Raw genomic sequence first — 26496 nt, 5'->3', positions numbered from 1 at the left:
TATATGGCTTCCTCTTTTTTTAGAATTTCATGCACATGGCATGAGCCAGCTCTACCTGACAATTGTTAGGTCAGGCACACAATGCATATATACTTTCCTAGTTAGTTTATAGTGGGGTTGCAATTTGGAAGAGGGTTAGAAGGTTAATCTAAGTTAAATCTGTCTTCAATATGTTCAATCCATCTCAAAGAGAATTCTAAGTTGGGATAGAAATTTCTTATCCCATGATAAGCCCATGGGCAATCTAGGTTCTCTCCTCTTAGTTATAAAACAAAACAATAACTTCCAAGGTAAGAAAGCTTTGAGTTTTTTCTTTATTATTTTAAATTTTTTTATATATATTTTAGTAAAAATAATAATGCATGAGTTCAGGTTTCAACAGGTTGCTCGAACCTTCAATCCACACAAATTCTAATTTGAATTAAACCCAATCATGATCTATTCAAACTTTATTTATGCCAACCTAAACATAGGGTTGGACTCGTCCAAGATATGGCCCTAATTTATAGAACTAGCTTTTGTGGATGAAGGAAAGTTGAAGATGGAGCCCAGGTTAAAATATATTCATGGTGAGCTGCTAAAAAATGTACAGATGTTGATGATTGTGATGCATTGACTAACTCCAGTGTTCATTTATTTTCTTGACTATTATAATCCGGAATGGGGAGGGTTGAAAATTGAAAATGGAGTGGGCACTAAATAATGAGATGATCTATGGTACCTTTTCATTTACAAATTATATAATTACCTTCCTAGTTATTTAATGGGGCTTTAACTGTCCCAACTAACTCTGATGCAAGCCCCTTAAGAGCCTTTGCAAGGTTAGGATAAGGACGTGACGACCTATCATTAGGACACCCACTTGTGGCATGTCACAAGCATTTGATTTTCAAACCTGTGCCAGCCCATATTCTCTCTCCTTTAAGGACCTTAAAACGTGGGCCAGCAACTCTGATTTCTATACAGACAGGTGATCAAAGTAGAAGGCTGTTTTTTTGGGTTGCCATGTGTCATCCATGGGCAACAGGATTGTAAAAAGTCATGGAATGATTTGAACGATTGGGATAAAGCCAAGGGATGATAGAATTTCTCTTCTTTTTTTGGGGGGGGTTGCACATGAAGTGTTCACAATTGAGCATCCAATTCCAATTCCCTGATGATGATTCTTGAGATAGCCCATTCTCTTATATTTTTGGTGTTTCCGGAGGGGATTTACACACAAAGATGCTAATTTTTTATATTGAATAATGTCACCATCATAGGCGTTTCTCCTGGCTTTCTACTTTGGGTTTATAATTGAATAAGCCCACGACTTCTACTCCATTTGGTTCACACCTGAACCAACTCACCAGGAGCCCTTGATTTGGACTCCCTCTTTGAATTCCCAAGAGCCACTCGTGTTTGACCCTAACACAAATTGAGGGTTCCACTTTGTTTAGCTTTTCCTCTTTCCCCCTTCTTTCGTTTTGTACAAGATATTTGCTAAAGTTTCAATAACACATCATTCCATCCACAAAGAATTGAACTCTCTATGTGTAAGCTTGAATATATATAGCTTTGTGTTTTACGAATACATACAGCTAGGCATTATTGCGTCTTAGGAATAATGAGGGGAAAACACTTAAAGTAGATGTGGAAGTGAATTGGCAATCATTCCGACCCAATAACCCTATTGAGTCATGAAAATGAACTTATTTGGTTCGGTTTTTAATTTCCTTGTTTCTTTAATTGGTAAAACTCAATCGAATTAATACTTCTAAGACTTGTATTTCTTATGATTTATGATTAGTTGATGTTTAACGATAAGTTTGTTTATATCACTTACTATTATTATAAACGGGCACGAACGGTATTATAATAGTTTAATATTGTTAGACTATTTCACTTAAAGTGATTTTTAAATACATTTATTATATTTTGGATTAAAAAATTTACGTATCCTTCAAAATATATTAGACTTAATCTCCTAATTGGTTTGAGTTTAATGAATTCATTTAAATTACTCCAAATTTATCTCAACAAATTTGATTTGATTTGATTTGATTTGATTTTTCCATCACTATCAATTAGGTTTGATTGACTTATGAATCCATATATCAATTTGATCAATTTTTCTCTTGTGAACCATCCCAACATTTTACACCCAAAAAAGATTACTTCAAAGTTTCCAATATTGCTTTCTTTTGATGAAAAGCAAAAGAGGAGAAAGATTATAAAAGTAGGGGGAAATGTTTCTAAACAAAAAAAGGTAAAGCATTATTGGGTTCAGACTAAGATTCCTAACTAAGTAATAAAAATCTACAAGTGAGGTAAATTCCTTGAACATTTTGATGAGATAAGATTCATTGGACAACCAATTACACTTCCATGATCAGTGCTACTCTAATCTAGAAAAACTTACCAACTTTGCTAATAAGAAGTTGGAAAATTCTAGGGTACCTCTTCGGTACCTACCGAAAAGTTTTTCTAAGCCATTGGATGTTCAATATTACATTTTGGCCATCCATTTTAAATTTGAAATAAAAATTCCACTTAACCAGTTAAGGGAAGAACCGGTTGAGACCTTCTTTTTTCCTCCCTTTTCAACAATTTTGGGTTTAAATAAAATAAATATGAGATAAAAATAGAATTGGAAAAAAATAAAAATAAAAATGATATAAAATTTGAAAACATATTTATTAACAAAAAAATCATCATATATCTTAATTACATTATTTTATTTTTAACAAATTATTAAACATTTAAATTCAACATAAAAATAAATATGGTAATATTTTAATATGAAATGAGTATTTTCATTAAAATTCAACATTTTGAAAATCATATGTAAAGCTTAGGTAATTAGATTGTCCTAATTTTTTTCCGTACTCTCCAAATTTTACATTTTTTGAATTTAAGGTTTTTAAAGTTAAATTACAATAAAATAAATTACTAATACTCTTTTGAGTTACTAAAAATCAATATGAAAAATGTGATGACAGTACCAAATATATATTTATCACATTTTTTATACCGTTTTCATATTTTTCGTACCCTAAATTATTTATATTTTTAAATTTTCATATTTACTTTTTAACTTGAAATAACAATAACATAGTTTAACAATATTATTTTGAGTTATTATTGATAGAATTGTTACAAAAAAAAATAAGAATTAAAAAAAAATTTAAATTGGAAATAATTTAAATTATCCTAAAAAAAATTAGAAAATTAAAACACTAAAAAATTATAGAGGATACAAAAAATGTGAGAAAAGGTATGAAGATTATGAGAAATTCTCACATTCTTCATACCCTACCTCACATTCTCCATAACCTGAAATTTAACAATTTTTCGATTTTTTTCGATTTTTTTTTCACTTAAAAATACAAATAATATTGTTTATTGATATTAATCAAGCTTAAAAATGATGAAAATTATTTTCAAGAAAATTAAAAAATTAAAATACTAAGTAATTGTAGAATGTACAAATAATGTGAGGAATGGTACAAAGAATGTGAGGAATTCTCACATTCTTAGCACCCTTCGTCACATTCTCTTTACCCTCAAAAATTTTACAAATTTTCAAACTTTTAAAATTTTTTTCCACATGGAAATACAATAATATTATTTATTGATACTAATTAAGCTTAGAAATTATGGAAATTACTCTTAAAAGAAATTAAAAAATTACTCTTAAAGAAATTATGGAAGTTCGTATCATCTCTTACAAAGTTCGTACCATTTATTAGAAAGTTTGTACAATTTCTTAGAAAGTTCGTACCCTATCTTACAAAGTTTGTACCATATCTTAGAAAATTCGTACCATCTCTTACAAAGTTTGTACCATCTTTTAGAAAGTTCGTACCATCTCTTACAAAGTTTATACCCTCTCTTAGAAAGTTCGTACCATTTCTTACAAAATATTCATAACAAATGACTAAATGCTCTCAATTTGATTAATAATAACTCAGAAAAAAATTAAAAAATCTAGATGTTATAAATCATTACATATTTAAATGTCATTTAACATGACATTTCTACCTACAATAGTTATATGTAAATGGAAAAAAAAAAAATCAAATGTTACCTTTTAACACTTGTAATCACTTGACATCCTTCGTATAATGTCTTCTTCAAGACATATAAAGCTTCATCTTCAAATTTAATCTATGAACAAAAAAGAAAAAATAATATTAAAATATTAATAACAATTTGATAAAAAAATTTTATAATAAACTCATAAAAAATTCTAAAATCGTTATTTAACATCACATTTCTTCCTACAACAATTATATTTTGATAAAAAAAATATCAAATATTACCTTTGACACTTGTAATCACTTGAAATCCTTCATCTTCTTCATATAATACAAATTTTAAATTTTCTCTCTAAAAAAATTTTAAACTTGATCTTGAAATTTGATTCATCAAAATACATTTTACATATTTTGTAATTTGGTAGTTGAAATTATTTAATTTTCATATTAAATTACTATCCTTTTTTTATATATATATATGAATAATGAGAGTATAATAAGAGTAGTTGGTAGGATTTTCTTTTTTTAGATAGAGTTAGGTAATGCATTAAATAACAAATTATATTTGATATTTAATAATAAATTATAAAAAAGTTGTGATATTTAGATATATATGAAATGCATGTGATTATTTCTCACCAATAAGTCATCTTTATCGGTTTGATAAGTTTTTATAAATTTTTTAATGATATGTATTTTAAACATGTGATTTTATTATCGGGGTATTTTTTAATGATATGTACTTTAGACATGTGATTTTATTATCGGGGTCAAACGTGGGTTGGTACCAAAGAACAACCCTAAGAAGTTTTTAGCTAGTCTTGTGCCTTCGACAACCATGATAATGTTTTTGTCAGATCATGATTTTGTCATAGAAAACAGACCTATATTTTCTTGAATTTTTATGTATAGGAACCATCCCATATCTCCCAAAAGTTTTCTCCTTCAGATAACAAAAACACATGTTGCAATTGATAACCCACATTCTGTTGTAAAAGGCAGCAATATCCTAACCTCCAAAGCCCCCAGCCTAGAAAGTCCTCTTCTAAATTCTATGCGTGCACTCTCTTCTGTCCATCTTCTCAAGTGATGGAAGATTGTGATGAATCTCCATCTACATGACACAGTTGGTTGATGATAAGAAAAGAAATAAATAAATAAACAACCAATGGGGGCCCACTCCCATTCCTTTCTCAGTTGGAAAGTCTCTTGCTTTTGCAAAAGCCTCACCAGTCAGTTGTGCCCAAGAAAAAATCAATCCCTTTTCCCACTATCTCGGCCTTTCTATATATAAAGGCAAGGCCACTCCCAATCTCCACATACCACCACCTATACAACCAGAAATGGCTCGCCGCTGCTTTCTGGGTTTTCTTGTTTTTTGCTTCTGGCTTGGCCTAACCAGCTGTGCCAGGTCTCCCCCACCTACTGGCTTGTGTGCAGCCTCCGTTACTCCGCAGGGTTACAAGTGCCAGGAGTTTGAAGTAAGAACTCAAACTTCAAACTGTAGAATAGATGATAATAGAATGAGGGAACAATGAAGTGTTGGACTGATATTTTGTGTGTTTTTCAGGTGAAAACCCAAGATGGGTACATACTCAGCATGCAGAGAATCCCTAAGGGTCGTGCAGGAGGTGGTGGGAATAAGCAGCCAGTGCTGATTCAACATGGGGTCATGGTGGTAAGTGCCCACTAACTCATCTCCATTTCCGTGAGGAAAACGAAGGGTCTGCTTAGAAATCATGTTCATTTGAGTGTGAGCACTAGCGCAGGTCTGAGAGAGTGTGAAAAGTGTCCAGTCCTCATCTCTGCTCGCATCACGATGACCATCATAAAGTTGCTGCATTCATGATTTCATTCCAGTCAAAAAGTATGGTTGTGTAGTGATCCACTTTCACTCCCTCACCTTTTGTCCAAAAGCGCTGTCATTTTGCAAGTTATGGTCGTGCAGGGATAAATGTCTGAGAAGCCTTTCATTTTAGTGGCATCATAAAGCGTGTAGGTACATACTCCTGAATCCACCAACAGGGACAGCATGATTCAGGCTTGAGCATGCCCTTCCCGATAGAAAATCAAAATAAATTAAATTGATTTCTCCAATTGATATATAGTTCTTTGAACTGTTTCTTCCACTAACTTACTGACCCATCATCTTTTAAAGGGCATTCATATACTATGAAACTATACGATAATATTGTCTCTTCACATTCTTATCTATTTGATTCCTGGAAAGAATTGACCTCTTGGTTCCTCTTCTTGTACTTTTCCCCACAACCAAAGAGAATAGGATAACTTTCAACCGATTATTTTATGCTGTTTTTGCTTGAGTTTCATGCTAAAGTAGCCGTTACATGCTAAAAAAGTGTGTGCAGACATTTTAGGAATAGCTATAACGGGGATGATGCTAACTAACCTTCTTGTATTGTTGTGCATGAAAATGTCATACCCTGTCTGAAGAAGCCAAAACTATAATATAAAAGGCTACTAAAAGAAGTTTAAAGGAGCCACTACCAAAAATCAATTCCCAAAGGAAGATGTTATCAATGGCTATCCTCTTTCTGCATAAAGAACACAACAGAAAGGTCTTTCTTTTCCGGTGATTGCAGAAACATATATGGAAGAGAATTCTACATGAAACATTCTGAAAGAACTTTATTTCTTATTTTTTATTTTTGTGAGACTCGAAAATATTATTGCTAGCCAACTGATCAAAGGGATGAGGAGCCAAAATGTCAATGCTGCAGTAAGATAGATACCAAAGTCAAACTCTCAAATTCCAAGGCTTTTTGGAAAACTGAAAGGAGCAAAAGGAGGCTGAGATCTGATGGCCCCAAATATCATGCAGCATCTCAGGCCCAAGCCCAGAGTTTTATGATTTCAAGATCTCTAAACGTATCCATTTTGATGACCCATTAAGCACTGCATGGACCCTTGGAATTCAGTCAAACAGTTTGTATATATATGGTACATTATGGGCTGAATTTTGCAGGATGGCATGACATGGTTTCTGAATCCTCCAGACCAAAGTCTACCTTTCATATTAGCTGATGCTGGGTTCGATGTGTGGATTGCCAACACTAGAGGCACCAGATACAGCAGACGCCATACAACCCTTGATCCCAGTAAATCGGTACTTGCTGCACTCTTTTTCCTTATAATCCTCTTTCATTTGATTATATTATTGGATACAGTGATCTGCTGTTATGCATATCCAAGGATTCCCCATGAACAACTTTTGTACTCTGTTACTCTGGCCTTTTAGCATTCACTATTAATCACATGACCTATGATGCTGAATCCCGGAGAAAGTGGCACCAGGGGACTCGGATTTTTTTGACTTGACACTCCTTGCTGAATCACTGTCTGTTCAAAGAAGGCAGTTTGAGGAGTTTTAAATGGGAGACCACTCTCTTAATATTTCTTTCTTAATTTATGTATGATCTATCATCCTTGCCATAAAGATCTTAGTGGTGTGGTTGCTAATGGTTTGTGGAAATTGGTAATTTGACAGGAATTCTGGAACTGGACATGGGATGAACTTGTAACCTCTGATCTACCTGCTACTTTTGATTTTGTGTTCAGCCAAACAGGGCAGAAGATTCATTATGTGGGCCATTCCATGGTGAGTATCACACCCTAGCCTTTTTATATGCGCCAGCAACTGCATGCAAGCCAACAGCAGGGCATATATCTATGAAGTTCCCACTTGTGGCTGGGTCATTTGGACAAAATCATCCTTCTATTCATAGGGAAAATCTCACTAGTCCTGAATCTAATACTACCATTATATGCTTCAATTCCCACTTTTCATAATTTAACTAAATAGAATTCATCAAATCCAGTAATTCTGACTTGGAAATGTTAAGATTGTGTGGTCCTGGTGTATGTCCACATTTACAGATGTGCATGCTGTTTGACAGGGAACTTTGATAGCTTTGGCATCTTTCTCAGAGGGGAGACTGGTGGACAAGCTGAAATCAGCAGCCTTGTTAAGCCCTATAGCATATTTGAGCCACATGACGACAGCACTAGGTGTCGTGGCTGCCAAAGCCTTTGTGGGTGAGGTATGCATTCACCCACCCCATTTCATCATCAATTAGTCATGAAATGTATTCTCCCTTAAAAAAATGTATGACTTTGTGTGCCAACAGATTACTACTCTAATGGGAGTTGCAGAGTTCAACCCAAAAGGGTAAGCACTAGGAATTAAGAGCCGCCTCTCCTTTCATGACCTAGCTACACTATATTTAACATAGGGGAATTCTGTATTGTGTTCAAGAAAAGGCTTAATGTAGTTTCTTTTTTTTCTTTTCTACAGTGAGGCTGTGGGCAAATTTCTCAAGGTACTGTGTGCTACTCCTGGGATCGATTGCTATGACTTGCTGAAATCACTTACAGGTTTTAATCTAGTCATAAACATCACTGGTGTTATTTTATTATTTTGCAACCAAGATGTTTTTCTCCATCATGGTTTCATGTTGAATGGCAAATGTACTAAATACAAAGATCAACCGGAAGAGCTCAATTAGCTTACAATTATACTGATGGGATGCTTAAATTACTCGATTGAAGGCAAAAATTGCTGTCTCAATGTTTCGACTGTTGATCTTTTCGTGAAGAATGAGCCTCAATCAACATCAACTAAGAACATGGTGCATTTGGCTCAAAGTAAGTTCATTTTGCCCAACTATTTTTCTTTTAATGCCACAGATATTAGTTGTTTCCTTCCTTTTCTTGCAATTTCTATTAGAAACACGGACCATATATATATATATATATATATATATATATATATATATATATTTAGGAAGAGCGGATCTTTTAATGATTTTTATTTTTGTAACTCCATTTAAGGATGGCTATGAATGAAACACCAAGAATTTTGCAGTGATTTTAACTAATGATTGACTGACAAAGGATGCTGATGCAAAACAAAATTGCAGCTGTACGAGAAGGGGTCGTAGCAAAATACAACTATGGGAGTGCTGACTTCAATATGATGCATTATGGGGAAGCCAGTCCCCCAATCTATAATCTCTCCAACATTCCTCATAATCTTCCTCTCTTTCTCAGCTATGGAGGCCAGGATGCACTCTCTGACCCACGAGACGTGGGGCTTTTGCTTGACAGTCTTAAGCTTCATGATGGAGACAAGCTCACTGTTCAGTTCATCAAGGATTATGCTCATGCCGATTTCATAATGGGGGTAACTGCCAAGGATATAGTGTATACTGCAATTGTTGCATTTTTCAATCGTCAATGAGAATCATCACTCCTGAGTCCTGAGAGAAGGCTTAGGTTGATGTATCAGCACTAATTTTTCCTCGTTATTAATAATAAATAATTAATAAATCTCAATCTCATATAGTAGACAGAAGGCCATTATAAAGACCGTTGATGCCCAATCTTAGCCATCAAGCAAAAGACCATTGAATATGAAGTGAGCCGCTAGATGAAATAGTAAGGCAAATTTGAACAAGAGAAATTGCTTTACATGCAATCCATTTTTACTCGTATTACAAATAATGGACCACCTAATACTCATCTGCCAACCTTTTGATTTGAGCCGTTTGATTAGCAATATTATGAAAGAACACCGATGAAGATATAGTTTATTAAGGGATATTTTCTTTAGAAAAGGATATGATGGAGTTGGGGGTTGCCTCAGAAAATAGTAGAATTCTCATTTTGTCAAAGTCAGAAAACTAATCTTATCTGGTAATGATCACAACATATCACCAATCTGTGCGTGTACTCTTTAGGTTGTCTTCTACGATATGAGCTTCCAGACAAGTCCTCAAGTGTAAATGATCACCATGTTGCCTTAGTTTGAACGCCAAGCTTCCCCAACTTTTAAACCAACTACAGCTTCATTTTGCTTAATCTGTGGGCAATCCAGACAATTAAGATACGCATGCTAAACTTCTCTAGTATGTCCCTGCTTGGTTCTGGAATTACCCAAATGCCAAAGCTAGGTTTAGAGCAGCCACTCACTGATTAATGTGACTCTTCACTCTCATCCGAATCCCTGAAATTAACCTGATTCAGATGGCTGGGCCTGATAAAATGAGTTCTGGGTGATCTGATACTAATTCTGTTAATCGGGGGCAACATAGTAAATTGAAGGATCTTTTCCTTTTGTCTTCATGGTGTGAAAGCTTTGCTGATGACAATCAATGTCATGGATTCTATTATCACATAATAAAATTATAAGAATACAGATGTTGGGGATGTTTTCATCATGTCTCTTTGAATGTATAAAAGGGTTGATAGGAACGCTCCAAGAAGCCCCGAGAAGAAGAGAAAGGAGTGAAAATGGAAGGTCTGTACCGAGTTTTATCGGCTTTGGTTGTTGTAGGTTTGCTCACAAATAAAGCCTTGGCAACACAACATGTGGTTGGAGGAAGCCAGGGTTGGGATGAATCATCAGATTATAGCAAATGGGCATCTGGTCAAACATTCGAGGTTGGCGATCAACTTGGTATGTTTCTTCCCTTTTAGTAATTGGCCTAGTATATACAAATGCAATAAGAGCATGCATATAGCCAGATTTACCAGTTCAAGCCATGGTTTGGCTTGTTAGGGCTGATTTTTGATGTCATTAATCATATTTTTGGACAGTTTTCAAGTATACTCCTGGCCTGCACAGCGTGGTCGAACTCCCCAACGAAAGCGCATACAAAAACTGTGATGTAGGCAGCGCATTAAACTCCATGAACAGCGGTAACAATGTGGTGAAGTTGTCCAAGGCCGGCACACGCTACTTCGCCTGTGGAACCATAGGCCACTGTGACCAGGGTATGAAGCTAAAGGTTTCAACCGTCTCCGCTGATGCATCCTCTTCCCCAGGATCAACTCCCCCTTCTTCTTCTTCCTCTTCCTCTTCTTCGCCTACATCGACTTCTGCAGCTTCTGCTTCCTTCCCCTTTGCTTCCATGCTTCCCATGGCTTCACTTCTAGCCATCTCTATGCTTTCCATGTTCTAATAGAGCTAGCTATGCTATGATTTTGTTTCGGTATTTAATTAAAAGTCAATTATCTTGGGCGTGTAATTAAAATGTCTGCTATATATGACTCGAGATACAGATTACAATTCTTGGGATAATGTATTCATTAATGTTGATGATGAATGAGGGAGGAGAGTAACAATAAAATAATGCCTTACCATCTTCAGCCTTTTCATCTTTATTAATGTGGTAGGGTCTGTTTGGCATCTATGACAATTAATTACAATAAAGAAATCTGGATGAAACTTGTTAATCAAGTACAATAATAGTTTCTTTATAATGCATGTTAAGTGTGGTGTTGATCATTTTGGACTATTCCCTTTTTCTGACGTTACACTTTAAAATATATATGTTGGGGTTGATTAAGTTGTCCATGAAGGTGCATGCCAAGATTGACCATATCTTGATGCTCTAACAAGAAGCATCAAAACTTTGTACCCTGAATAAATAGCTTAACTAATAGGACCATCCTCCCATCCAAACCCTAACTCCTTTCCAAGATAACCTTCGAAAAAATTAATTTTAATTATTGATATAATTTGTAAGGAAAATATGAAGTATTGAATCAACACCTTCCAAACTTCAAATTTGGGTCATTGAAATATACGATGAAATTTGAGTCATTGAACAAAGTTACTACAAGTATCTAAGATCAAGATATATATACAAATAAATGAGATTGATGAATAATAAAATTTGAGTACGAAATAGTAAAATTTATGGTGATATATTTTTTTTATTATAAATATTGAAAAATACATCTTGATAATGTGTTTAATAAGACTTGATTTGTATGACTCGAAAATCGTCTTTTTGCAGTAATCTAACTTTATTTTAATGTTTAAAGTTGGTAATATTTTAGGTAATTTTTTTAAAAATGTATTTGGATTATGAGACAATAATAAATACCTAAGCCATTTATAAATATTGAAATTAAGGCATGCGTAAGTCACTAAATTTGTTGCATTTGGCCTGAGATTGAATGGGAAAATGCTGCGTTAGGATAAGCTCCAGGCTTTTGAAGTGAATGAAAGGTACCATTTCGTAAAGCAACAATTTCGTAAACGGTAGGTAGAGAAGTAGGCACTAGCAGCCGACTAAAGCGAGAGTGAAGCCGAGAAGGTCGCGACAAAGCGGCTCAGAGGCTCAGACCCGGGCTTTGAACATAGCCTTCAACTCCTCCACTTCGCGGTGGTGCTGAAGAGAGGAAAGTGAAGCCATGCCGGAGGAGACGACGGCGATCGATTACGTGATGGAGGCAGCTTCCGGTCCTCACTTCTCCGGCCTCCGCCTTGAAGGTCTCCTTTCTTCCCCTCCTTCTGCTACCTCTTCGCCTTCCGCGGCCGCTTCTGCTACTTCTTCGTTCTCTGCAACCCTACCTGATAGCGCTGCAAAACAGCCCTTCGTCATTGGTAAGCGTTGTTGTAACCTCACCGGCCTCATTGTTTGTTGTTTTTCTCTTTGAATGTTGTGCGAATTTGAGAAATGAGAGATTCCTCAGCTGTGGATGCGAGTTTTGAGGTTCAGGAGAAGCTAGTGGCGTTTTTTTTTTTGGTTTGATTGCAGAGACAATTTGGGAGGCGGATTTGTGAATGTGAAATCTGAGGTCTGTTTAGTGAGGAACTGAGGAAAGGAGAGTTACTGTTGGAAGGTTTTCTTGGGTTTCGATTTTCTCTTTCCTTCTCTTTTCATTGGGTTTCTCAGCAACCAAACGGAGGGTGAATTTGATCCAAGGCTCTGCTTGCCGGAATGGGAATTTCGAGGTTTTGATTTTCTTTTTGTCTGGGGTCCTGTGGAGACAAAAAAATTAGCTGACTTGATTTTTAGGTGTTTAAGAACCGAAGAGTGGCGGACATGCGATTTTGGCTTTCTTTTCCTTTGGTTTCCCGGCCACCAAAGATAGCATTATTCTTCATCTGCTGGAATGTATCCTCAATATTTGTACTTTTTTTTTTCTTTTCACTTTTATTGAAGTCATTAACCCTTTCTAGTGGGTGTTGAGCAGGAGTTTCAGGAGGTACAGCTTCAGGAAAGACTACTGTCTGTGACATGATCATTCAACAACTCCATGATCACCGAGTTGTGCTTGTCAACCAGGTATGCTGGAGCTCATTTCACTAAAATGTAGTTCGGGTACAATGGCATTTCTTATTGGTTGTGACTGAAATTAGCTGAGGTTAACTTTCATGCAATAGAAGTAATAGCATCCTTGGTGTTTTTGAATCTTTGAGACGGGTCAGATTGAATTTGTATCCAATCAGGGTACAATTTATTTATTTCAAGTTTTAGTTTAGTTTATTTAATTTCTCTGCGTTTGAAATTTAGTGTGTTTCAGGTTCATATTTTCAAAGAAAATAAAGGGCAGTCATAAATTGGTTGCAAAGTAAGAAGATCTACTTAGCATATCTGTTGGATGTTTCAAGTTTGAAAGAGGATAACCTTTTCTCTGTGACCAAGTAGTATCCTTTTTTGACTGCATTGTAGGAGAACAAGGTGTTGGGTTCTTTAACCCTAGAATCTGATTGGTGAATGGACAAACTTTGCCTGGTTGTCAGGTTTCAGCATTCTTCAAACTAACCTGGTGAATACCTGTAGTGCTGGACGAGGATGGCTAGATAAAAAGACAATTGAAGCGAGATTATGTTTTCTTGTTTGTTGCCTATCTATATGGAACGATGCTTAACTCCATACCATCATTGAAAGAGCCTTGTCTTACCCCATTACCTCAAAAGAGTTATTTGGATAGTTTGAAATTCACCTTTTCATTTTTATTTTACCTTTTTTGTAATGTATAAGGGGATTCTTCTATTTGTTTGATATATATTTTTAAAGAAGTGAAATATTGATATTTATTGGAACCCCTGCCACAAAATGAGGTTAGACAAGGTTCCTTTTCATTGCTTTGAAGCCAAACAATGTTTTTCCTCTGTGTTGCACCTGTTTTTGACAATGCATATCAATAATAGAAAATGACTTACTTAATGCCCCTTTCAAAAGAATGAAATATTTTACATGGATATATCTGTTCCTTATATTTTGTTTGAACTTTTGTTGCATTGCTTTCTGTTGGTTGGCTCACTCTCCCACTCACCCCTCGGTCCCAACCCTTGAATTTATCAACTAATAGGTCTTTCAAAACTAGATCTACTTATCCACAATCTTATTCCTCCGTCTCTCCTCATGTTTGGCAGATTTTCCATCTTTATTTAAAGACCTTTTCTTTTGCCAAACTTTCTAAAATATTTGATGTGGGTATTCTGTAGGATTCTTTTTACCGTGGCTTGACTGCTGAAGAATCAGAACGTGTACATGAGTATAATTTTGATCATCCTGGTATATCTATTCTTTATGCTTATTGGAGAGATTCACATTTTGTTCATTTGTATTAGGTTGAGATGGTAGCATTTTCAACTTCAACCTGTTTATGGTGCAACCTGGTGTCTCTGTATAAGGGGCATTCTTATGTATTTTGTTGAATACATGTATGTTTCTCTGTAGATGCTTTTGACACTGAACAACTTCTAGAGTGCATTGGAAAGCTCAAATCTGGGCAATCTGTCCATGTACCAATATATGATTTTAAGAATCATCGTCGATGTTCAGGAAGTTTTCGGCAGGTATGCACTTTGTCCCATATTGAGTGGAAAATGCTTTTTGAGTTAACTGGTGGAGGTTTTTACAAGGATGGGTTTGCATTGCACCACCATTGGGTTTTGGAAATAATCAAATTCTTCGCCAAGATGATAATATGGGAAAAACAAGTTGAATTATGTTACTGGAAATTTAATTTAATTGTACTAAGCCTGTTTCTATGATAGTCAAAATGTGTGTTCTCATCTTTTTTTTTGGTGATTGCTTGCTGGTTCTTCTCAAGAGTGGTGGGAAAGATGTACATCTTATTTGGGTATATTGCAGAGACAACAATCATGTAATTAATGATAACTGTCAACTTGTAGAATTTCTGAATCTCCACCTTGTAATGTGAGGTCAGCCTGGTAAAGTTGACCTGGAGAACCTTGGATATGGAAGCATCAAAATTGATTCTAATCAAGAACATTGTAGCTATAGCATCATCAGCATAGGCAAAATGATTGTTATAGAAGGTGTCTTGTTGGCATATAGATGAAAACAAGATTATCTCTATTACCTGTAGAAGGGCCAAGATAAGTAAGTAAAACCTAGTGTTAGTATCAGCTAACCATATCTTAGTTAAATTTCAAATGAGCATTAATAAAGGTGTCCTTGCTATTTGGAGTTGATTACAAAATCCTTATTTGTCATATCTTAGTTAAAATTCAACCAAGCATTAATAAAGGTGTCCTTGCTATTTGGAGTTGATTACAAAATCCTTATTTGTCATATCTTAGTTAAAATTCAACAAAGCATTAATAAAGGTGTCCTTGCTATTTGGAGTTGATTGCAAAAATCCTTATTTGTTCATGATTCATCTTAGGCATTTTGTTAAGTTGTAAGTTGTAAGTTGTAATTACAACCTAATGCCTCAAACTTAAGCAGTGTCACTTTCCAACTGCTTTCTATTTTAGTCGTTATTAATGGTTGCATGTGACCAATGCTTTGCGCTCAGTTTTTTTTTCAATCATTTAATGACTTACTATCTCTAACTTTTTGTACCAATTTTCACTTAAATAGGAAGTAGCCTAGGGCGTTTATTTTTTTTTTTTCCTTTTTTCCACTGGCATCGTATATGATCTCTGTTGCCATTGTGAAAAGAACAAAGTGTTCTCTAATGCTTATTACATCCATTATTTATTGGTTTAAAAAATAGGAATACTGTATAAATGTTGTGAATGATGCATGGGAACAATATATAAAGGAAAGCAGTGCTGTGACTATGACGTGTGAGCTGCAAATGGAATTGTTCAAACTTTAAAGATTGAATTTTGAATTTTGAAGATTCAATTTATCAATTTTTTTTTTTTGATAAGTAGATTCAATTTATCATTTTTCACCATCTCATGCACTTCATTATTATGTTGCACACATGTTTGAATTCTGTGTATGATGTTGCTAATATGCTTTGTTGAAGTTGTCATGTCTGGCGCATCATCTATATTGATATTGACACCTTGTTTGTTCGTGTTGGGAAAAGTTTAGCCCACTCATGCATTTAATATTCCTTTTGACATTTTGTCAAGGATGGTGCACCTATATTTCAAACTCAAGGAACCATGTACAAGATAGTGTCTCTATTTGGGTATTTGATCCCACTGTTTTGTAAGTTGTTTTTTTCTGATAGGCAAATAAACAATATATTCATTGAATGGAAACAATGCCTAACAAAAGTGTGCACTAAAGTATACATAGTGTATATAAGGGCGCCAAAAGGCCACAACTAATCATGAGAAACACAAAAAATAACTCCCACCCACTACATAGAGCTCTACCAATTAATAAAGTCCAATATAGATGAAGAGCAATCTCCTATATATACCCTTGCCCATTCCAAATAATTATAGATAAATGATTATTTGATTGTTTGTTTTTTAGAATTTTCAAAGGCTCTCTTGTTTCTCTTCTTCCATATGGTCCATAATAGGTACAAAGGAGTGACTCTCCAAGCTTTTTTTCCTCCTTTTTCCCAACGAAGGATCCGTGCCAACTCAATAGTGCTTTCCTTACTAAGGAGTGCTTAACCCACTTTATTCCACATAGAGCCTAAATCAACTACCACAAGATGATTGCTTTCGAGCAATGAAGGAGAATGTGGTCAACCTTGTTTTCTTCTTCTTTGCACATATAATATTTATTTGACATCTTCCATTCCCCTCTTTTGAGTTGATCTAGTGTCAAAATCCCTCCTCACACAATTTCCGAAGCAAAAAGGCTAACTCTCAATGGGATCTAAGAATCCCACACCAGATTGGAAAAGAAAGCCTTCATTCTACCATTAGATAAAGAAGAATAAAGAGATTTAAATAAAAAAACTCTCCTACGAAGTCCTTCTTCGTAGCAAATCTTGAAGACCATTGATCAACAATTTTTTTTTTTTTGTTTGTCATATCAAAACCAAATTTATAACCTAATTCAACTATGTTAAGGTAACTTTTGCCCAATCAAAAAATGGTTTTTAACAAAAGTTATGGTTTTGGCAATCCAAAGGGAAAACGACAAGAAATGAGATGATGATGATGAAAAAAATGGAATAGTGAAAAATTATCTATGAAAGTTGAAAATTTTTGATTGAAAGTGAAAGGCTAAAATTGGCCAAAATTAGAGTAAAATCTATTAATGAAAGAATTATCGGATTCCAAATTCACTAGAAATCAGTTTCTATGGTAAAACCACCTGTATACTTTGGGGCGTTTCCTTGATGCGCCTTTTTCTTTTTATTATATTGCGATTTATTCATCAAAAAATCAGTTTCTATGGTAAAAAAGTCATCAAGATATTTCATCAAGTTAGGTTGAAGATCTTAAAATTTCACATAAATTGATATTTGATTTAACTTTAAATCTAGATCAATTAAAATCTCAAATTAGGGATCCTAATGTCATTGATTAATTATTCACAATTAAGCTTAATTCATCATTAGCTACCTTCTAACAGATCTTATAAGAACTACATGATCTCACCGAATCTAGAATTAAGATTTCATTATATTCCTCATTCAAGGAAATTAAAAGAGAATATTTTTCCAAATTGATCAATTAATCAATCAATTCAATAAAAAATACCTTTCAATTTTAGCTTCAAGTGACTAATCCGCCATAAATCTTGACTTTAGATCCTTTTTCCTTTGAGAAAAATGAAATCTAGCACTTCATGTTTGTGAGATTTACTCTACATGACATGTTTGACTAGTGAGAAAATGAAGGAAAATGAAAGAAAGTATAAGAAAATTTTGTTATAAAAACTCTCTTACAAAAGATCTAAACATGGCCAAAAAGCTACAGAAAAAAAAAAAAAAAAAAAAACTAAAAGATCCAAAAGTTCCAAATGAGAGTCTCAAACTCTTATTTATTTGAAGATCATATAAATGGACCCTTGACATCATCTTAGAGGTCTTCCAAAATCTTTCAAGTTGACCAATTAGCAATTGAAGAACTTTATATTCAGGTCCTCAAAGTTTGGCACTAGTGTGATCAATCTTGCTTAGACTTTCTCATAATTCGCATGAGCATGCAAAGTTGAAGAGGAGTTTCAACACCATTTTGCACCTTCCTGTCCATTTTTGCATGGGCATGCAAACTTAACCTCTCTCTCTACAAATTTCATTTGGTCAAGTTTGCATGGCTATGCGAAATTGACTTTCTCCATATGCAAATGCCTTTTAAACTCACTTTAAGCCTGTCTTTTATTGTGTGGTTGGCATGGCTATGTGAAACTTCGTATAACATGCAAATTGAGTTTTCAAAACTCTCCAGAAATGCACCATTTGGTCTTGTTTGCATGGCTATGCAAATTTGACTCTTCCATGTGAAAACTTTCTTCTTTCAAACGAAGCTTTCATCTCATTTTTTTTTGTAAATTCCACAACTTAACCATTTCTTTGCATCATGGCAAACATAAGCCACCTTGAATCGATGAATAAAACATTGTCATTTACAACCCATCATTGTCTTCTTTCCTTATCTTTATCCCTCACCAAATTGACTCCCATTCTTCTCATGAGCTTAGCTCCCTTGATCTACAAATTATAATCAGTTATACCTTAAAATTACTTCCACAACTTAAAAAGACTTGTTAGTAGTATTGCAAGAGTGCAAGTATGTTAATTGAGTGTTGAAGGCATAATTATTACTCAAAAGATGTGAAATCCATGATAATTATTATCTAAATATTTACCCAAAAGAGCTTTGTTGAGCATGGACAAATTTCTAATGCCAAACTACCTTCCCTCTTGCCCATGCAAACTGTTGAACAGCTAACTAGGTGAGTCTTCTTCTCCCCCACCACCTTCCCTCTTGCCCATGCAATCTATCGAACGGCTACTAAGTGAGTCTTTTTCTCCATAGCCCCTCCCTTTGAAAGGAAATCCCTTTGGATCTTTTCTAGCCTTAACTCAACTTCCTCAGGATAACGAAAGGAGCCATGAAGTATATAGGCTAGCTTTATTAGAGTAAGTCTTCCTCCTTTTGATAAGTATTGTCTCTTCCAAGTAGTAAGCCCCTTTTTGAAATCTTTCCTCCACTGTGTCCCAATCCTGACTAGATCTGAAAGGTCTCCTGATTTTTGTAAACTTAATTTTTCATCAAATTTCATTACTTATGAATATGTTTTTGGTCTCCTTCACTTGCCTAGAAGAAATAGGCTTGTTAAGTTTGTAGAGTTGCTTCACTGAAAATTTTTGTTGCACAATGACATCTTATCTTCATGATCCCATGAAAACTGGGTATTGAAGTGCTAAGATATTTCAAAAAGTGGGGGCACTTTAAAATTCCAGTGTTAGTGAAATTGTGTCGGTATTGCCTCAGCAGTGAGTTTTTTTTTTCTTTTTTCTTTTTCTTTATGAAGGAGTTTCCTTTATTTTTCTCAAAATATAAGTTAAATGTTGTTGTCAGGTAAACGTATCTGATGTAATTATCCTGGAGGGAATTCTTGTTTTCCATGATCAACGTGTACGCAACTTGATGAACATGAAGATTTTTGTTGACACAGGTATTACTCCTTGCATCTGATTGTTAGTTCAATGGCTATTATCATTTCTTGGTACCCTTTTTTGGTTTTTTTCATGGAAATTATTATTCTTGGACATTTTTCTTAATCAAGGAGTGGTACCTAGTTGCTAGTCTGATTATGCATCCATTAGAGACCCCTTTAACCAAATGTTTAGTTTGTCTGCTCCACCTGATGCATAAACTAAGGGAAATTTTCTGCCTGTATAAAATGAGAACAGATTATTGTATTTTTCTGAGCATAATGGCAACCATGTTGATCCAGATGGTGTTACCAGATCAATACTTAATCAAGGAGAAAAATGATTTGTTTAATTGGCCTGGATAGTTGGGAAGTCAAAGTTTGTTGGCTTCAGTACTGAGCTTTTTAAGAGGGTTTTTGTACTCTGCCTCAAGGCAAGGTGGTTGAAGAAAACCTTGAGACTTAAAAGAAAAAGAAAAGCAAAAGAGAAAAGAGAGAAAAAGAAGATCGTGATGCATGCTCCTGAGACAAGGTTTGGTCAAAGCTGCATTGTCCGCACCTTTTCTTGGCTTTCGCTCATAAGCATATATCTCCTCAAGTAGTTAACCATTTGCCTTTGCATTTGGCTTTTTCTTCTAAAGTCGTGCCATGTTTTGCATGTTTTGGTATCTTTATCTATGGTGTTGTGTAATTTAAATTATCTCAGAATGTTAATATTTGTCTTATTATGTTATTTTGATTATAAGATGTCTAAAAATTGTGCTAAAAGAAATTTAAATATAAGAATGGGAAACCAGAATTACATTTTATGCTTTGACAAATGCCTTGCTTCTATATACTTTGACCTTGACAAACACTAAGGCTTACAGTGTTGTATTGGGTCTTGATCCTTTTTGTAAATTTTTATTTTAATTTAATTTTACTAGAAAATGAGTGAGCTTGGGCCTTAAGCATTACATAGGCTGAGGTGTTAACGTTTATTTGCTTTCACCTTTTAAATATACTACTATTGATATCTGTTTTATATTGATTTTTTATTTTTGTAAAATTGGTCAGATACTTGCAACATCTTTAATGGGCTAAACATTTTTTTCCTATTTATCTGCCATTGTTTGCCTCTTATTTTTGGTCTCACTCTCTTGTTGGAACTACTGGCTTCTAGATGCTGATGTGAGGCTTGCCCGTAGAATAAGGCGTGACACAGTTGAGCGGGGTAGGGATGTAAATTCTGTTCTTGAGCAGGCAAGTCCCTATACTCAATCAATTCATTCCTTGCTTTAAAAAAAAAAAATGTTCAGTAAATACTTAAAATCTACCTGAAATTTCTGAATTATAGATGACCAAGGTTACAGGTTATGCCATGTACATTTAACATTTTTAGGTCATAAATGGAGGGATTTGTATCACTTTTTAAAGTTGTAAAAAGTGGTATAATTGGCCACCTAACTTGAGCTGATGATGCTGACGTAAGAACCTCATAGTATGTGACTAGTATTTTAGAAACCATGATGTTTTTAATATCATGATCTTTTATGTTGAATAATGTCATTTTCAGCAAGCACTTGATTTCTTGCTCTTTATGATTATAAGTTGAAATTCTTGTGCTAATGTTATGTGGTTTCCTGAATGTCTTGTTCAACTTGGTTTCAGTTATATGTCTGGTTTTTAAGAAGGAGGTTCAACAGAAAGCCATTGTGTGACAAGTATGTATAACTAAATAATTTTAAAATATCTTGTTCTTATGTAAGAAGATCAAGAATAAGGAAACAGTGTCCTTCACATCATCATGCGGACAAATTCAAGTTTCTATGTGAAGGAGGGGATATGCAAAAGAATTTTCATCTACCTAGTAAGAGACAAATTTCATATAACACTAGGAAGAATGAGATGGTAGGTGAAGGTGCACATGTAATTCATCTTTGTCAATGTGTTGTATTTGTCTCTATGCTACCTGGAGCCAATTTTTGGCCAACATGATTTGTAGTGAAGGAGTTGCATAACTTAGATATTGCATTCTGCAGATGCTGCCTTTATTTTTGTGCTGTGGTGTGCTATTGGGAATATATAACAAGGAGTTCTTCTTCTTCTTATTATTTCTAACCCGTGGACAACAATTTTGTTTATGGAGCTGCTAACTTTATGTTAGTTCTGCAGGACCTTTAAAATTGTGACACTTACAAAAAGCCACTTTGGCATGTTTATTGTCAAATGAAAGGACAGAACTAACCATAGATTTTGTCACATATGGACCCTTCAAATTCTCTTATTTTTCTATTTCTCACTCTAATATAGCAAGTATTATGTTGATTATGCAGTATGCAAAGTTTGTCAAGCCTGCTTTTGATGATTTTGTTATGCCATCAAAGAAGTATGCTGATGTGATCATACCCCGGGGAGGGGATAATCATGTTGCCATTGATTTGATCGTGCAACATATCCACACAAAACTTGGTCAGCATAATCTCTGCAAAATTTATCCCAATGTAAATGTTATTCAATCTACATTCCAGGTATGCCTATCATCTGTTACTAATTAGATTTTATAAGCTTTTTAAGATTACATTCAGCTTTGTGGTGAAACATATTTGGTTGTTTTTGCTTATCTACACACAGCATAAAATGTTTCCTTTGTCTTATAAATCAGTCGTCATCTCATTGATGTGCCATAATTCCTAAGTATGCTGATCAATGATCAGTGATCTAGCCTGAACATTGAATGATAGTGAACAGAACAAAGGAGCAAGACCTTGGATACGTGCAAAAGATTGCATCAAATCTGGCTGGTGCTGGAGCTGGACAATTATAAGAAATTCAAAAGTACATTGAATAATTGGAATAACAATAAAATTCCGGTTTCTGTCTCTGGGTTATGGCAGAGCATAAATCCTCAATCAATAAAATACACAAGCAGAAAGAGCAAGAACCTAACCTATGATTCGGGAGTCAATGTGCTGTTAAGATATTCAGATTGTGATGTGAAAGGAAAAAAACCTTTCAAAGATGAAGAGCTCTCCGACCAAAGTTTAAAGGATCTCTTCAGTCGGACGCTTTTTGAGTGGTCTAGGGACTCTTTGGAGTTGGATTTCCCCTCTATGTTGAATTTCCTTGATACTCTTTTTTGTGGTTAGCTTTGCTTTGCTTTGTTAGTGTGGACCATCTTTGTATGAGGTGTGTTTTGGCTTTTTTCTGTGTATGCAGCCTGTATACATAGAACGCCCCCCCTCCTTTTTGGCGCTTTTAATGCATGTTCTTGTTGTCTATCAAAAAAAAAAAAAAAAAAAAAAAAGGGAAAAAAACCTTTGTTCTCTCCTCTACTTCCTACAATTTTGAGTGCCATGTAATTACTGTTTTATATCTTCCATCTGTTGGCGGTCCTTTATTAATACTCATATTGGAGATCTATGTTACAGATAAGAGGTATGCACACACTGATTCGGGACCATGAAATATCAAAGCATGATTTTGTTTTCTATTCAGATCGTCTTATTCGACTGGTACTCTCTGCTGTATAGCTTATCAAAATTCTTCACTTGACTAGATGTCTTAAAAAGTATCAAAGATGGCTGCTTCTTGAATTTTATTTTCAGGTTGTGGAGCATGGCCTTGGCCATTTGCCATTTACTGAGAAGCAAGTAGTCACTCCAACAGGTTTGTTAGGGATAAAAATGAGAAGGATTATGCACTTTTTTTCTTCTTGTCTGGGTGTAATTTTTTGATAGCCTATGACTAAATAGACAATATGCCTTCATATATGCTTAGAAAGGAGCTATGCACCAGCCACAAGTGACTGGAATAAGGTTTAGTTCAGTATAAGTGATAAGCATTCCATATGACATTTCACTTATAAGGACACTTTTTGTCACGTAAAACAATGTCCATGTTCATTCCATGGTATGAAGTAGTTTTTTAATGTCTTGCTGTTACTCTTGTTCAGCCTCCTTGTCTTTTCTTGTCAGATAGTTTTGGAATATTAGTTACTGAAATTAGGCAAACAAAACATTTGGGTTTCTTCTCTGTTTCTGTTTTATTTAGATATTAGCTTCTTATATTTCTGTTTGTAGCCATTTTTTATGGTCTAAAAAGTGTGCACATTCACATGCTGGTTCAAGTAGTTCGAATGTTTAGTTTTGAGAAATTTTCATGTTATATTTTAAATTGGCTATGAAAGAACTGTTCTTCATATCTCTGAAATTGTGCTTTTATTCTAGTTCAGGATCATTATATACTGGGGTTGACTTTTGCAAGAAACTATGTGGAGTTTCTATTGTCCGAAGGTGAGCCTTGAATCAGATATCGTTATTGGCAATTGTGATTGTCTGGTGAGAGGTATGCTTGAATCATCATTATAAAGAATCAAACAAAGAGACAAATATTATCAAAGACAACTTCCTCTCTTTAGAATCCTAATTTCTTTCTACTGAACTGTTATTTGATATTTATGTTCATATTACTAGGATAAATCATGAGCATTAGGCTAGTTGGCACAATCCAGATGCTTTTTGCCCTTGATTTTATTTTTATTTTCCTTTTGTGGTTCCTAAAGACTAAGAAATTGCTTCTGATGGATGTTTTGTTTTTCTTGTTTCATAAAAATCTGTGAATGCTTCAGGTAGAGGTCCCCCCCCCCCCCCCCCCCCCCCCCCTATGAAGTTTTCAATTGAAGTCCTAATGAAGTTGAACCAATATCTGCATTGGTTTTTCCCACTATTTCCGATTTCATTTTTCCCATTGTCTAGGTCCAGAGGATTGATATCCATTACAATATCTTGCAATTTATCCTATCCAAAGGCAAAAATTGTCCGAGTATAGTTTTGAGGTTCTGGTTCTCCTTCCATTTTATACTTTGCATATTAGCATGCTCCTTTTTAGGCCTTTCAATGGAATGGTTCTCTCTTTTTTCTGTTTTTGCCCTAACTTTTTGGTTGAATATTCTGAACTCACTTTAATTTTTACAGTATATTGGATATGCTGGCAAAGAAGTCCCTTTCTGCCTACACTTATTTTATCCTCTGCTACTTTCTAATACTTCAAACTTTTAGCTTGTATAAGCATCCTTTTATCATTTCCTTCTTTAAGTTCCTCATGTGAATGTGGTGAAACCTTGTCACAAGAAATATGAGTTCCAGTGAGCTTCAGTTGGTCATGTCCAGCATTTATTGTTTTGGATGCTGGGAACATTCTTGATGGTAGAAGTGTGCTTTGTAGTAGTTTACTGACTTTCTATGCCTCCACAAATGTTTTGACGAAGTTCTTTCTACCATTTGTAGTGGTGAAAGTATGGAGAATGCATTACGTGCATGTTGCAAAGGAATAAAAATTGGAAAAATTCTGATTCACCGTGATGGAGATAATGGGAAACAGGTATGGTTGTACAGTTTTGTGTCAAGAAAATTTTCTGCTGGATTCCAGTGTTTTGCTTTCTCTTCTTCTTGTAAGATTTGTGTATAAGTAATTTTTATTATCTAATTTGCTGACTCTAAGCAGCTCATATATGAGAAACTTCCCAAGGACATTTCAGAACGGCATGTCCTGCTTCTGGACCCAGTTCTTGCTACAGGTAGCTGTTTTGTAATCCCTGTGTTTCTCTGAAGCTCTATTGTCACTTGCTCTCTTTTGAGGTTCATATCCATCTTTCATAGTTACATGAAAGGATTGAATGATGTAAGAACTTCAGTAGAAAGAGTTGCATTATTTTTTAGAACTTCTGATGAGAAACAAATTTAAGAGAAATATGAAGAAGAAAGAAAGAAGAGATCCCTTCAAAAATAGGAAAAATTCTTATAAAAATAAAAGGGTTTAGAAGCTAATGATTGAAAGAAAGGCAGAAAAATGAGTCATTCATCTTGACAATTTGAGCCTAAACGATCTTGACTGATGTCTTCTTTGAAGGGAATTCTGCTGGCCAAGCAATTGAACTACTCATTCAGAAAGGAGTTCCAGAATCTCATATAATATTCCTAAACCTCATCTCTGTGAGTCCCTCTCCGACCCCAGCTGCTGATATTTACTTAATCTTCGTACAATTCCAATTTCTACATATGTTGATCCCACTGTTTACTGATGTTAAACCTAGGCGCCTGAGGGAATCCATTGTGTTTGCAAACGGTTCCCATCCCTGAAAATTGTGACTTCAGAGATTGATGTTGCATTGAATGAAGAGTTCAGGGTGATACCAGGCATGGGGGAGTTTGGTGACCGGTACTTTGGCACTGATGACTGATGAAATGATGGTGTGGATTTCAAAGGAATCTGGTTGTATGAATTGTTTTAACTATATATAACTGGATGGAGGAACATGTCTGCAAAATGAAGTGTTCCCCCCAAAAGCTTTGTCAGGCGTTCAGAAAATATGAATAAGAATATTGAAGCAAACAAATTGAGTTGGAGATGGTTGCTATTAATGGTTTCTCCTGCAATGAGATGGTAGTGGATGCAACCAACACATCTTCTTTATTACATGCCTGAATACTAAATGCAATTTATAAACCACAATTGAATTTTGTTGGTGCACCATATGAGATGTCAATTTGTTTTGGTTATTGATATTCTTCTATAATACATATGGAGCTTAGGATTTTTTTTATTTTTTTATTTTCTTGAGATGATTTTTGTCAATGTCCAAATTGAGCATAGTTTGGATGGTTGGTTTAAGTTGAAGGTGCTGCAAGGATGGTGCATTTGGATTGGGAACAAAGACTTGTGATTCAATACGAGGGCCTAACGGATCTGATTAGTGAAAAACGATACTTAAGCACTAGTTATATAATCATTGCATTGGAATTTGGATGGACAATTGACATTATGGATGAATCTCCATTATAGGTAACATCTAGAGGGGTGAAGAAGTGTTCTTAAAAATACTGAGATGGTACCTC

The 26496-nt window shown here is 34.8% G+C and overlaps 3 protein-coding genes across 3 annotated transcripts; all 3 read left to right on the top strand.

Moving 5' to 3' along the window:
- The first annotated feature begins 5348 nt into the window (after positions 1-5348).
- Positions 5349-9368, top strand: LOC100249266 (triacylglycerol lipase 2). Its single transcript, XM_003633736.4, has 9 exons — positions 5349-5500; positions 5590-5697; positions 7006-7146; positions 7528-7638; positions 7937-8080; positions 8168-8208; positions 8335-8414; positions 8589-8684; positions 8960-9368. Exons 1-9 carry the CDS (start codon positions 5363-5365, stop codon positions 9277-9279), a joined length of 1179 nt encoding a protein of 392 aa, XP_003633784.1. The 5' UTR covers positions 5349-5362; the 3' UTR covers positions 9280-9368.
- A 534-nt stretch (positions 9369-9902) lies between these two features.
- On the top strand, positions 9903-11189 carry LOC100252646 (mavicyanin). The gene is made up of 2 exons (XM_002262795.4): positions 9903-10497; positions 10638-11189. Exons 1-2 carry the CDS (start codon positions 10332-10334, stop codon positions 11000-11002), a joined length of 531 nt encoding a protein of 176 aa, XP_002262831.1. The 5' UTR covers positions 9903-10331; the 3' UTR covers positions 11003-11189.
- A 774-nt stretch (positions 11190-11963) lies between these two features.
- LOC100257790 (uridine/cytidine kinase UKL1, chloroplastic) lies at positions 11964-26204 on the top strand. Its single transcript, XM_003633739.4, has 14 exons — positions 11964-12435; positions 13029-13120; positions 14287-14356; positions 14522-14640; positions 19546-19642; positions 20784-20863; positions 21937-22131; positions 23032-23115; positions 23209-23269; positions 23835-23895; positions 24889-24982; positions 25106-25178; positions 25511-25593; positions 25695-26204. Exons 1-14 carry the CDS (start codon positions 12243-12245, stop codon positions 25839-25841), a joined length of 1449 nt encoding a protein of 482 aa, XP_003633787.1. The 5' UTR covers positions 11964-12242; the 3' UTR covers positions 25842-26204.
- Positions 26205-26496: the final 292 nt, after the last annotated feature.

The sequence above is a fragment of the Vitis vinifera genome, chromosome 14 (genome assembly GCF_030704535.1).
Source record: "Vitis vinifera cultivar Pinot Noir 40024 chromosome 14, ASM3070453v1".
NCBI lineage: Eukaryota > Viridiplantae > Streptophyta > Magnoliopsida > Vitales > Vitaceae > Vitis > Vitis vinifera.
The sequence above is the reverse complement of the archived record's forward strand: the minus strand, read 5'-3'. Positions and strand labels throughout refer to the sequence as shown.